Genomic DNA, 15175 nt, shown 5'->3' with positions numbered 1-15175 from the left:
GAATTGCAATTCGAATTTGAATTAAAGGAAGCAGAATTACAATTCAATAAAAATTCTAAGAAATTCATATACATATTTTAAGTGAAGTGTTTAACAATAAAGCTTTACAGTATATGTCAGATATGATTGCATTATGCACTTTGTTATTTGATTACTTTGAAATGAAAATAACATTGGAACACAACTAATTAAACAACATTGGGGGGGGGGGGGTAATTTATTTCAAGAATTTGATCATTATCTATATTTTAGAACAAAATGTATGCAGGGTTGAGGAGTGACCAGTTACGTGTAATGAAATTATGTTATTAAATTACAAAATGAATGTAATTATTTAGTTGTATTACTGAGGTAAAATGTGTAATTCAATTAGTTACAAATCAAATTAAAAGGAAATTGCTTTGCATTGATAAAGTAATCAAAATAAAGTAATCCAAAAACTACATCTATAATGGGTAACTTATAACAGTAAGCAATTACATTTCCAAAGTAACCTTACTAAAACTGAATGTATGTGAGATTCAACACATTCTTTCTGTTGTGTGACTGTGTGGAATTTCTTTGAATTGCCATGAATTTAATTCCACTTCCTGTCATTCAAATTCAACTTCCTGTGGGGCGGAGTCAATTCAAATTCCAATTAATGAACTGAATGGAGGCCAATTCTGAAATTCTGAATTTTGCTCAAGCCTGGTGACAATGAGCACTTACAAGGATAAAAAAAAAAACGCTGCATTTCAAAAGTATGTGAAGTTTGCAGCTCCATTTGCAAAACGTTTTTGAATAAATAATTTATTAGATGCACGCAGGTCTGTTATCGTAGGGACATTGACTACATTTTCACCCTCCCAAGCATGACGCAGAACAAAACAAACTGTGATTGGTTGCGTCACATGTCAGTCAAGAAATGTCATTTTGGGCGGTTCTTGGTCAACGAAAGCTGCGACAGAGTCTGGCTACGTGAGACTAGTTGTATGAGGAACTGCGACTGCTAAATGTGGTAAATGTGAGAACTGTTTTCAGTCTCTTAAAAATAATAAGTTATGCAAAAAATCCTTATCTGATTTATTTATTTTTCTTATGCATGGCGCGAGCCAAGTTTAGTTATTCAAAAATAAAACTAAAGATGTTAACCTTAAGACTGGATTTACTTGGTTAAAAACCTTTTCAAATGTATCAACAGAATATTACAGGAGTATTAAAGTCGAAATATGATGAATGGACAGTGTATTCTGACAAGATGAACACTTTGGTGAATTTTATCCTGATAGTAAAATATTATTTGCGAGTCCCGACTATCCGACATCGTGTGTAAACGACTTGATCCCAGCGATAAAATTTAATATAATTTTTTCCCAAAATCAAGGTTTAATGTAGTTTGTTGTTTAAGCACTGATCCCATTCCAATTGCCATTTATTTCTGGTGTATGCATTTAATGTTGGTCTCAGACCTGTGAAAGGTATAGAGCATTTTACTGGTTCTGTAGATAATGCTTCTTTAGCAGCACTGTCTGCTTGCTTATTTTCAGAGATTCCCGAGTGGCCAGGAGAAAATAATAATATTACAAATCTTTGATTTAAGAGATGACAATTTGATTAAAATCTTTACAGTTGTTTGGTGATCAGTTATTATAGATTCCAATGCTTCAAGTCATGATTTTGAATCAACTATTATTAAAAAAGATATTTTGCAAAGAAATCTCAATGAACTTCAATGGCAATAATAGAGGATTTGACTCTGCAGTGAAAACTGAACTTCGGTCAGGGATAAGTATTTGTAGTTGATTTGTTGCAAAAGCTGTTGCCAATAGATTTCAAGATTTAGATCCACCTGTGTATGTTGTGGGAACATTGATCTTATGTCCAAAAATGTCTGGTGACTAGGTTTTGATCAAGACAGTTTTTTAATTTTTAAAAAGCATTTTTAAGAGGTAAAGTAAGGTAAATTATTTTGACAGTTACCCTCATATATAGTGTCTCAGAGAGAAAGTATTTGAATCTATTGTCTGTCTGAAACGGCAAGGTGAGTTAAATTCTGTCATCAATTACTCACCCTCAAGCCGTTCCAAACCTGTATGGAACACAACAGAAGATATTTGAAGAAATGTCTAGGCCAAAGTGTTTTTTATGTGCGTAGAATGGAAGTGAATGGTCACCAAAACGGTTTGGGGACCAATTTTCTTCCTGGGATAAACAGTTCAGTTTCCACCGATAAGGTGGTCCTAAGGGGAAGTAAATGCTGTCAGAATCTTAATTTTTTGGTGAACTATCACTTTAATGACACTGGTTTATGGACAGATAAAAAGCACATCAACAACATTGATTACAAGTTTGCCAGGGATGACCTGGAAAATGCAGACAGCCAGTGAGTGACTGCATTATAATGGACAAGATCAAAATGACCTTGTTTGGACAAAAACAAAATTCATGTTCCAACAGGCAGACTTTATCCCAACTAGGATGGTGAAAATTGTACAGTTTAATGTTACTACGAATTACTACTGCAGTCACTAAAGGAACTGCAAGTAATGGATTGTGGTCAGTTTCAACTAAAATATCCTAGCAAGGCCTAAAGTAACCAGTTCCTCCTCTCATCATGTAAGACATTCATAATATGGGACAGACACTGATAAACAAATGCATCTAAGCCTCTACGACGAAGTGTATTCAAATGATCTGAAAGATACACAAAAACAATCGACCTTTCACTCAGTGCGCATTTCATGATAGTCATCTGTGCGACAGGAAATTCCGTCATTACTGTGCTTACAATTGGGAGACCTTCACTGAACAAGTAGCTTAACACATGCCACTCACACAGACACAAGAAGTCTCTACTCATAATCACTTATGTGCTCTTTTTTTTTTTATTCTGTGGTGAAATCCGTAAACAGTTGTATATTTTTCTCGCTTATTCTAGCTTGTAAAGCAGCAAATGACCACAGGCCGGATGGGAAGTGGGTCGTTGGGTCAACACCAGTGGGGCCGTTTGACACACAAAGAGCCCAAAGACAAACTCCCAGCACACACGCACATAAGCACATAAGCACAACGCCGCCAGAGGAATCCTCACACGTCTGCACATGTGCATGCATACCAACAGCTCAAATTCTCATTTAGCATTTTAAACTCAAATCATAGCTATACACTGACAATCTAAAATAACTTCACATACAATGTATACATATTAGTAATAAAAAATGAAAATAGTTCTCCATGAATTCAACATAAAAACATGTTTATAGATTCACTGTAAGTTACCATATCATATACAGTATATATTTTAAAAGCCAATAAATATAATTTTACAGAAATATTGTAAACAATAGTTGGAATGTATGATTCGCAACAATACAGATATATATTATAGTTTTAATAGGCAACACATGAGGCAAAGGTGTGTATGTAAAATACATTAAATCACCTTATAATTTATGGGCATTCCCAGAATTTCCTGGACAAACCATCAAATTTGTTTATATTTTATTTAGTTATATTTCTTCTTATTTTTGTCATCAGAATTATGTTATGCTAATGCTGTGCATGCTAGTATCATGTGTGTTACCACGGTGGTGTTGTCTTTGCTTGACATATACAGTATGTAAAGGGCAATTTTGATGACCTATGAGTCATCACGTGGCCATTCATAGTCCACCTGCGTCATTATCAGCACGTTGCAGTATCAAACAGATTGTAATAGCTCTAATAGGATGGTATATTGACATTATAGTTTACATACAGTTAGGAACAGTAAAACACAGTAATCAAAATGCCTCATATAAAGCTTGTGTAGCATCATAATTGTATTTTGCAGTAAAGTTCTGGCAACCACAGCTGGCAGTTTTTTTTAACAGAATTTTTGGTCCCACTTTATATTAAGTGGCTTTAAGTACTATGTACTTACATTGAAATTAACAATTTGATACAATGGACTTATTGTGTACATACATGTTTTTACATTGTACTTATATTTTTAAAATACCAGCATGTAATTACAGCTGTAATTAATTTATGTATTTACATTTGTAATTACACAGTTGACCTGTGACCTGTCCCTTACACCTTAAACCACCCTTAAACCTACCCATACCAGCACATTCTGTCCCTAACCTTACCCGTATCACATCTCAATAGCAGCAAAAGTGTTTTACAATACAACATGATCTCAATAAGTACATTGTACTTATTTTTCAATGTAAGTACATAGTACTTAAAGCCACTTAATATAAAGTGGGACCGAATTTTTTTCTAAAAGGGTATCGGACAGCTCATCTGTGTTCTTCTAAGCAACAGAATTCCAAGAAGTCCTATTCCTCATGGGTTGTATCTCATGATGACTGCACCCTTATTGATATAGTGGAGACTTTCAGTACACAAAAAAGCAGCTTGTGTAAATATGTATTAAGACTTAATTTGTCACTCACTAATTTTATCTGCCGGACTGGCAGGACCGCATGTATCCCTGTAGGCGTCACGTCCTACTGACACGCTCAGGTTTGACAGTGTTCATTTCATTTAATATCCACTGATGCTTGTGCATATTCAGTAAATTAATGAGTAAAGCACAATTCACAAGTATACACAGCCACTACATACACATTTACTGATATTTAACTTTCAGTTAAAGTCCCCCTATGGTGAAAATCCCATTTTTAATGTTGTTTATATGTTTAATGTGCTTTAAGACAAACCCATTTAAAACAAATTCATTAGTCAACACCATTGCTAAGTATTTTCTCCTTAAAACTGCAGTGAAAAAATACTTGGTTTAAAGGTTTGAAGTCACTGGTGTTTCTGACATCACAAACTACCTTGTAACAAATCACGTCAACGTGCTGGCGGGCTTTAGCATATCATTAACAATAAACAGGGGGGTCTCGAGAGATACCAGGTTATCCCGGTATATATTTTTTGCAGATATGAAAAATCGGTTAGATTTAGCAATATAGAGGGTGTACGATATATATTACGATGTTATGATGAACTATATGCCTTTCTCCAATTGACGTTCCGAGTTGTTCAAACCATTTCTGATGATTGTTAGAAGGCATACTGTAATGGCGAACGGGAACATGGTTTGACATTAGCAACACGTTATTAGCTGTTTGATAACAGTCAAGCAAAAGGCTAATCATATAAATTACCGTTATGTGTCCGACGTTGTAAAGAGCGATACCATTGTGCAGCGTTTACCTCAGTAAATTGGCCGAGTGAATCTGTGAGCTGGCGTAAGTGAGTGGGGGCGTGGCTAATTAGCATATTCATGGTATCGCGTTTACTAAATGAAGCAAGGGTGTTGAGTTACATTCAAACTATTTTAAGGCATACAGGGGGGTTTTTTCACAGGAAAAAACTTTTAAATATGTAATTTTGGTAAACAAAGAGGAGTTTTAAGGGATACAATTATAGATCACAAGGGGACTTTAAACTCATCAGTGGCTGGAGAACAATACTTAAAACACTGCCCTCTCATTCCTCATGTCCTTATAATAAATGTGTGTGTGTGTGTGTGTGTGTGTGTGTGTGTGTGTGTGTGTGTGTGTGTGTGTGTGTGTGTGTGTGTGTGTGTGTGTGTGTGTGTGTGTGTGTGTGTGTGTGTGTGTGTGTGTGTGTGTGTGTGTGTGTGTGTAGTGACTCATTTGGAGGTTGACAAAATTAGCTCCCTAAGTAAGCTGTAAAAGGTTGTGTAATGGTCATCAATATTCAATCTAGGCTCATTGGAAAAATATTTTTGCTCCAAAAACCTATATTATGCAATTCACTGCAGTTTTAACTTTTATTCCTTTCAACACAAATTATGATTACAGGGGCAGCTATTGATTAATAACGTATTCTCGGATGGTTCCTTGCACAATACCATGGCATGACCTCAAACACTTAACTGCATGATTTGCAAACCAATCTATTTGTTTGCATCACATAACCAGCTCCATATGTTTGGCTTTTCTGATGCATGTATAGTAAACTTGCTTGGTAGCTCACCTGCTACAGCACTGCAGTTGTGATTTGGAGAGTATTCGGTATGAGTCCAATAAAACAAGTCACAATATAAGAGCTCAAAGACTTGTAGAAGCAAGCAAAAAATGTATGGTTGCTGCAGCAAATGTCAGTTAATAATAACTATAGGGTTTAATGTAGACAATACGCTATTTTCAAACACAGAGCATATTCACCTTTTAACGCCACTCGCCACGGCAGCTGTCACAAACAACTTAATGAAATATTGCCAGATTCACATTCATCTGTTTCGGATAAAACTGAACGTGATTTTAGTGCCACACACTGGACATTTCACTTTAAAAGTGTTGCGAAAAGTGAAAGAAGCAAAACCATTTTGCAGAAAATTCACTTCAGACATTTTTTTCCAATGAGCTTGTTGGGTTGTTAAAAAAGCAATAAGCCCAGCGAAGCCATGATTTAGAGTGAATTTAGAACAGTTAGGCACGACACAGTGTCTAAAACCCCCTTAGCTGTTCTAAATGAACTGTGAAACACGGCTCAAGGGGCTTATTGCTTTTATAAAATGGTTAGGTTTAGATCCTACTCCATACAAATATTCATTGTAATATTTATTGTATTTATAAAATAAACACCAGCAACAAAAAAATATAACGTTATAACACATTTATTCCTCCACCAAGCAATGTAGTTCCAAAGAGGTGGTCAAGAAACACATGCAGCGACAAACAATCACAAACGGCAGTTGCGCAACTAATAGGCTACTAATATATGCGGTCACAGGTTTGTGTATGTTTGTTGAGTAATACTAATTTACAGCGGCTTCGAACGCGGCTCAACCAATCAGAATTAAGGACCGGAACTATCCGTTTTATATTGAATTTATAATATGTTATAATGTTATATAACTTTCAGTTAATACTGTAATAATACATGCTTTATGTTGAAATGTGACTTGTTGGCGACAAAACCCAGGGGTAAAGTCCACCATTGACAGTATGTTAATGCTCAAAATGTTGTAAATGCGTCATCAATCCTCTACCTGAGTCAAGAAAACCCTAAATGTCATTGCACTTACAATTATAACTAAGGGTTTCCTGAATTCAAGGAGTGTGTTGCAGCTGGGAACAGTAGTGCCCTTCTTGGCCTTAATCAATTAATTACAAGTGACCATTAGAGTGCACTAAACTATGGCAACAGCTGAAATAATTTGTCCAAGGGATTTAATTTCTGATGACTCAATTACCGTTCGCATGCAGGTTATTTACCCATCTGATTAAGTCTACATTCCTGTATGACCACAGATCTGGATTGCATTCATCATATGAGCAGTTCATAGCTCTGTACAGACAGCAGTCTGTCATCTCACCCTGTGTCCTCGAGCAAGCACTCTGACCAGACTTCTGCTCGTCAGAAACGATTTCACTGTCATTAAAGGCATGACTAATATTGGGAAAACAGCTGTGGGGTTATGAACCAGAATAGGCTGATTGACTGACCGAAACAGTCACGTTTGTTTATGCTAACTGTCAGTATGGTACAAATCCCAAACATTAGTTTAGCTTTTTCTTCTTCTTCTTTATATATCTGACCTAAAAGATGGATACATGAGTGACCGAGAAGATCTCTTTCTGCAGATCAAATGTCCATTTGAAGAATGCACTCAATTCACAGAGCCCAAAGATGTTTTTCTTGGTGGGGTCCCGTCTCCTAAAAACTAGGTTATAACATAGAAGACCTTATTGGGTCACCCTCATTACAGGGCCCGGGACAACATTCACAGTTGCCCCACCCATGGTGACAACCTTGTATACAATTGTGATAAACATCCAGTATATCAGGGGCATTAGTTAATCTGCCAATATTTGGACGTTTCAGAATGTGTCATTAGACAATGAATGGGTGACTCCTGCCCCATCAGTTTTGACATTAAACCCTTTTAAACCTACATTAATCAGCTAGAAATATTATAATAGTCCAATTCAAATATTAGAAGTGGATTTAAAAATTACAGCTTTATTGGCCATGATATGGGATAGTCTTGGGATAGTTACTAATAACTAAATCATGTATACTATAACCTATTTAATTTACTTTTTTTAATGGAATTAGACATAATGGAATAGTTATCTCTGTCACTATTGGGATAGTGAGTGACAATAAAGACTATTAGCAAAAGTACTAGTGACTGGCTGGAGACACTAGCCGTCACTATTAGAATAAGTGTTAGTTTAAAGGAAGTTACAATTGAAAAAGATACTATCACTATTGGGTTATTTATTAGTTATTAAAAAATAAAAATACTAGTAACAAAAAAATAGATACTAAATAAAGCAATAAATGTTAATATGGCTTGCCATATCTTGTTAATGAATGTACGTTTCAATTGCTTACTGAATATTGTGTAAAATAAATGTTAAAAAATAATTTTGAAAATGCAATGTATCAGCCAGTGGCCATGGAAAACCCCATCTCCTGGTTTCTCTTCATGAAGCTGCTGTCTGGTGACAGTGGGATTCCCTCCTGCTCTCTCATGCCAAGCGTTTATTGGTGGAACAGCAGGAATTCCATGTGGATGTTGTCCTACTCCTGACCTTCATCATTTTCGTAAACAGTCACACATACAGGAAGGATAAGATTCTCTAGAATCATCCAGAAGCAATGCGAGGATAAGAGAGACCATGCCCACATCAGGACCCATGGTGCCGTGACAATGTCAACATTCCCTTAACACTCATCAAAACAACAGTGACAATCTATGCGTATCTGGTGTAAATAGAATAGTGCAGGTTGATCAGATTAGTGGTTTGTTAGGATACAGAGGTCTTCTTACCTGTATGAGCAGCTGCCGGATCAGGAGTGACTCGGTTCGACAGTTGACTCGTGTATGAACTCTCTAAGCCCAATACCGCAGAGATGACGAGTCCACGCAGCAACAGAACCGCTGCCCCGGACAAGAAAGTCATGGTGTGCAAAAAAAGCTTTCAACGAACAATAAATGAATTAAACAAGAGATCACACAGTATTTTCACCCAGTGGATCGTCAAAACGAATCACAAGAATGAAACGTGTGATTTCAACAGTAGTTACACAGAAAGCAGCGAGTTTAAATACCCGAAATAAACGAGATCCAACCTGTAAAAATGTAGGCAAAAAACAAGTAATCCAACCTAAAAACGATCTAAAAATGCATCCACACTGTCCAGGACGTCAAAAGAAGATCGCGAGGTTAAACTCCATCCAAAAGAGATGGTCAACTCTTCTAATATGACACATTGAAATAGACATCAGAGCATTCCGACATCAGATACACCGGACTGGGTTGGAGGATCTGGCTGTATCCCACTTTCCAAACAGATGAGTGCAAAACTGACGTGGAATCCCCTGTTTTAAATCATCGCCCGATTAATTTCCCTGCTACAAAATACCCAACTGAGTCCAATGCGAGATCCAAATTCTACACGGGAAGTAACCGCAAACAGTCACGGTACATCCACAAGAGCCGGCAGATATCCAGCATAGTAAACGCGTCAGAATGCAAGTGTCAGATCCCAGTGTTCCGTTTAATCCAAATCCATCGGGACCATCCGAAATACACGCGTGTGCCGTTCATGTCCAATATTAAACCGAGTTTAAATGTCAAGTCCGCATGACTGCGCCTGAAATGAGGGCTCAGGTCTGCCCACTCTTCCTTTGCTAGTTGATGCAGAAACTAAATTCAGGGGGCGGAAGTCCGTATGCAAATCATTTGACAACAGGACGCCGGCTGTTTGATTCTCCCTCTTCGGCGATCTCGCCTAAAAGTCTGCAGCTGGTGTGAACTGAACGGGCTGTGTGCGGCAACAATGAGCTGTGTGCTTGGCAGACTATCGGTATGCAAAGAGCACGAAAGTTGTTCTGGAATTCTGGCTCCTCCCGGAAACAGCCCGCTCTATTGTTCATCACTTCCCACTTTTATTTCTCCCATCGCGACACGCAACAATTTACACCCTGAGAATCATCCGAGACAAGTTTTCCTCCTCGCTATGGGCTGCGATTGGTTCATCGGTCCCAACATGGCACAATCCGATTGGCTGACAGCGAGAGAGAGACGTGAGCTTTGAAGGCAGACCGCGGTTGAAAGCAGACAGCCAGATAATAGGTGTTTTCTTGTTTTGAGGGTTAATGTTTATCTGGAATATGATTCAAATACAATAAGCTTTTCCTGTCATATTCTACATAAAATTGTGTGTATACAATTCAGTATTAAAGGTGGCGGTTTGCTTTATGATTTAAATGAAGTATCTTGCCCCAGGCAATGTTTACATGTTTTCTAAATTGTTCTACATGCCCAATATGAGCACCACCATCTTGACATCAAATGACCAGCATGCAGTTGTTAATAATTCACTTTATTTAGGCTAGCACTTTTACACAATTTACATAAAAGTACATGTAAATAAGCAAAGCAAACACACTCTCCCAGAAGTTGGGGAGTCTCCCACATATTGATAGATGGCGAGAGAGCGAACGAGAGAAAAGCCCTGAGATGTGTTTTCGGTGATCCGATCACAACTGGTCAGGCAAGACGCATTACAGTTTACCAGTGGCGAAGTAGATGTTTTATTTTTGGCCAGGCCTGGGCAAAAGTCAGCGGGCACTTTCATGTAGTGCCCTTCACTTTCCTACGTATTCATTATAGCCAAACGCAAGCTAACAGATTCAACATTCAGGACATTTAAAAAAAAAAAAACACATTTTATTGAAATAAACCGTAGTAGAACATGCACAAACAGTAAACCTACCATGTCTTCGTCACAAACACGTTCGTGCATGTCCAATGTCAATAACTAAAATTGATTTATGATTGGCCCAAGCACTAAATACTGCTGCAGATTACAATAAATACTCTTATCTATAAAGTTAGATAAAAGCTGTGTAGAAAGAATCTCTCACGTCTGTTCAATTATGACTACAAAACACAGACGTGAACTTAATTAATTGTGAATTAAGTCATACAACATCGACAAACAACAGCACCTAGAATAGCTACAACCAGGGCCTAAAATTAACACTCGCCAAGAGCCAAAGACAGAATAATCACTCACTTCTCTGAATAACTTTAAGGATTCATCTATTTTTCATGACAATGGTGTCAATGCAATTTTTTTAAAGTATTTTTTAATAGAATTTTGCTTAAACATCACTGCTGTTTTAGCATTTTCTAACACAACTGCAAATTATAACTGAATTATAACACTCGAACAGGCGCAAAATGCCTGAGATGTACAGCCTGGATAACGATGCCTTACAAAGATGTCAATCATACTCAAGCATTATACAAAAACGCATTTTATTTATTTTATTATTTAATAAATATATAACATTTGCACAATAACTAGGGGCATATCACCATAGTTGGTGGACCTGCCTGTCAGGCCCATCTGTTGGCTAAGCCCCTGTCGTTTACATCTGGTATTATCATGCATTTCAAATGTGTCTCAGGTGATCACTCGCATTTGGATTTCGTTGAGACCCTTCCCTTTTGTTTCATCACATGAATTAGGCCATTGCTAGCTTTTGCAGGGTGAGATGTCTGCACTACTGTTAAAAAGTTTGGAGTTAACTAAGTTACCTGAAGTAGGCCATGCACAGGAGATTTCCTCACAATTGAACAGATCTGGAATGTTTTCTGCAACAAAAAAAAGAGTGGGATAATAAAATCAAAATAAAATGAGGCTTCAAGTATTAGGCTAGTTTGCATATTTTAAATATAAATCTTTAACATAAACATTGTGAGTGTAAATAAATGTAATGCCTCCTTGGTGAATAAAAGTAATAACTTAAAAAATTTATTGACACTATGTTAGTGTTAATATTATAGACACAACATAAGAGTGTTGGTACTCATAGTGATGGTATGGACCAGCATGTCTGCCATCCATCAATCTAAAGCTATACTGTATGTCTACATTAATCCGGATAGATTTAGTTTTCGTTTCAAAATGCTTTCCGACCACACTAACGTTTTCCAAAAGTTTCTCATCCACACTGAAATGTTGGAAAATGCTACAGTAAATTCATCTTACAACACATGCGTAAACCCTCATAATAGCTCACTTAGATGATGCAGACAGAACAAGAGATTATCACGCAATTCTTGTGTCAGGATCATTTTATTTGGCAAAATATCTCACCATTAACTGATGCGTCCATTATATGTTTGGTCTAAAAGAAAACGCAACTGCTCTCATGCGAGTACATTTTCTGTCATCTTCAGAAAATCTGATCATCTTTCTGTCATTCAGTCTGCAGGACTGCGATTTGAAGAGTGTGCAAAGTAGGCTAACTTATTTTAGCAACTGTGTGAAAGTGAATAGCACAGGCACACCTGTGTAAACATGAATATCTATGGTTTCAATATGACTAAACTTACATCATCGTTTTTAAATACCCCCGTTTTCACAGTCTTAGTTCTCAAAAAGCGTAGTTTTCATTGCTAAAAACGGCTTCTCCGTGTGGACGGAAGGCCAAGACGGAGAGAAAAAGATGCGTTTCCAAACTAAAACGTATTAGTGTGGACATGGCCTAAACCGAATCAATTGTAAAAAAAAAAAAAAAAAAAAAATTGTCAAGACAAGCAGTATCTGCTGGAAGGATGGAACAAATCGTGACAACCCAGCCAATTAGCAACATGAACCAAACCAACAATGCACAAAAATTTGTAGAAATGAATCCAAGAATGTCTTTCATATGAATGCATGTTGCAAAAGACAAAGAAAGAGGAACAAAACAAAAGACAAACAAACAGATTTAATGTAAAGGAAGCAATTAAACTTCATGCATCCAGGCAGTTGTCAGTATAACGTTTAAAACCACAAGGCCAAGACTTAACTAAACACTAACACAACATGAATGAGTGTAGCTGTATGGTAAATATCACACATTGTGCTTGCAAAACAAAGTCAAATGCTTTCATATCATTTATCATTGTACTAATATATTAAAGTCTTCATTTGATATAAAGAATGAATTTGTCTTTTTATTGATGACATGCTAGACTGCAAATAAACACATATATAATAAATCTCTCAACAATAGCTCCATTACCGTCCTGCATACAAGTTTCAACTGTATTAGCAGGATAGGAGGGCAGTTATTACATGGGTCTAAATATATAAAGGTGCCCGCAGTGGAAATGTGATAGTGCCTGTCTACAAGAAATGTTTCAGCGAGAAGCAATGCTGTGTTGCACTCACTGAGGGACCGCTAGGGGTGCACTGAAAGTCCGGTAATAATGGGACAGGGCGTGGGAAGCTGTGTAAACAGGTGGCAGATGTACCGAGACCAGCGTGAGGCAATGGGGAGCGAAAAGCAGGGCAGAAAATGGACGAGTGGCATAATTTGATACGAGGGAATGAGAGGGGCAGGCGGATAGATGGAGCAGATGTCAGAGAGTCGCTGGAGTTTGCTAAGCTGGGGTCAGCTTGTAGAGTCATGCATGATGCTGACATTCATGGAGCGGAGTTCACTGTACAGCTTTTACAAAATAAACACATGATTTTACCATTGTATTGCTGATGTCAACTTTTTTCTAAAGTAAAGAGGCCGTATTATGCTTTTTTCAAATGTTACCTTGCTTTCATGCAGTGTGTATAGCTGTTTGTGAATGTAAAAGGTCTGCAAAGTTGCAAAGTGCACGATAAATAAAGGTGTTTCGTAAAAAGTGGATAGATTCTGAACTGCCCAAACAAGTCCAGTCGCATTTCTTGCACAAACCATAGGTTTGTAGCAAATTTGCATATTGCTGCCAACCAATGTTTTTCATTGGCAGCCCGCAAACAACGTCTACTTTGACCCGCCCTTAAACACTGTAGTTGTAGCTGAGGTCTAGAGGAGTTTGCTTCGTGTTGTTGGCATGTCGAGAAGATGCTGTTTTCTGTGCTGCGAATCCACTTTGCATTCACTTCCAAAAGACTCGGGCTCGAACCGATACTGTACGACTGATACCATAAAACCACTGCGTATACAAAAGCTGAGGAAGCCTCCGGAGTTGAAATTCAGATTATGGTAATGAGTGTTTCATTTCCGGCGATCGCTATGGACCAATGACAACTGACAGGTCAGCTGACCAATCAGAGCAGAGGAGGCTTGTGGAAAGGTGTGGTTTAGGGAGACTGAATGTGAACGAACCATTTTAAAACTCTGTGAGAAATGTGGTGAAGTGCAATGTAGATAATGATAAAATTCAAAGCGTTTTTTGACCTTGGATGCATGAACACTTATTGTAGGAGACCTCGAAAACAAAAAGAGGAACCTTTAAAATAGCATATTATGGGCAAAAATCCAGTATTTTTTATATGTTTTTTCTTCTGTCATAAGGATGCATGTTTTTGTGATTTCAAAACCACTGATTACATCTTCAATATTTTGATGAAAAGAAATTATATGGACATAAGTAGTACCATTTTTTTTATTTCTTCTCTCTTAGTATATTTTCAGATTTTGTTGTTTTCCATGGTTTTTAAGATTCTTTCAGATTCTTCAAAGACAAGTCTTCTCGTTGTATGTCTATAGCTTTTTATTGCTATTAAAGAATATATATATTTACAGTTACAAAATCTGATTTCAATTCTTTTGAAGTAACTTTAGGTATTGTATTTTCACATGCTTAAAGGGATAGTTCACCCAAAATATACATTCATAAATCGATGCGTACAACAGTCTGCTAGTTATTTTAGTCGATACAGTTTTAAATGAATATTTTTCTTATACTAACACATCGCTTCGCTTTATAAGGCCTTTATTAACCCCCCAGAGCCGTGTGGAGCACTTTTATTATGGATGGATGCACTTTTATGGACTTAAAAACAGAAACAGCCATTCACTGCCATTATAAAACTTGGAAAAGCCAGGACAACTCTGATTGCATTCGTCTGAAAGAAGAAAGTCATATACACCATGGATGGCTTGAGGAGTAAAGCATAATTTTCATTTGTCGGTGAACTATCCCTTTAAGCACAGGCTCTTTAGTCAAATTAAATGCATCACACCAAATGTAAAATGTATTAATTTAGCTTAAAATGTAACATATAAACATTTATTTATCTGAAAACAAATTTAAATTGTACAAAACGTACTTCACATGAAGAATATTTTGCACGTTAAGTACATTTTTGTTCAAAATCCCATTTACATAGAGTAACTCAAAATTTTGTTACATAGAATTACTGAAATA

At 37.0% G+C, this 15175-nt stretch overlaps 1 protein-coding gene across 4 annotated transcripts in view; it reads right to left on the bottom strand.

Moving 5' to 3' along the window:
- The window catches only part of stim2b (stromal interaction molecule 2b), a 45155-nt gene extending 35122 nt beyond the window's left edge, over nt 1-10033 (bottom strand). Inside the window, exons 1-2 of one of the 4 annotated variants that reach the window (XM_079590339.1) lie at nt 9073-10033; nt 8792-8902 (exon numbers count right to left, since the gene is read on the bottom strand). Coding sequence is in view for 2 of the 4 variants with exons in the window: in XM_079590337.1 (XP_079446463.1) it covers nt 8792-8924 (133 nt within the window). In the remaining 2 variants the exon portion in view is untranslated. Of the gene's footprint in view, nt 1-8791 lie in introns of all 4 variants that reach the window. The other 3 variants (XM_079590338.1, XM_079590337.1, XM_079590336.1) reach the window with 3 other exon arrangements.
- Nucleotides 10034-15175: the final 5142 nt, after the last annotated feature.

Source organism: Phoxinus phoxinus, assembly GCF_949152265.1.
Source record: "Phoxinus phoxinus genome assembly, chromosome: 2".
In the NCBI taxonomy this organism is placed as follows: Eukaryota; Metazoa; Chordata; class Actinopteri; order Cypriniformes; family Leuciscidae; genus Phoxinus; species Phoxinus phoxinus.
This window is presented reverse-complemented; position numbering and strand designations above follow the sequence as displayed.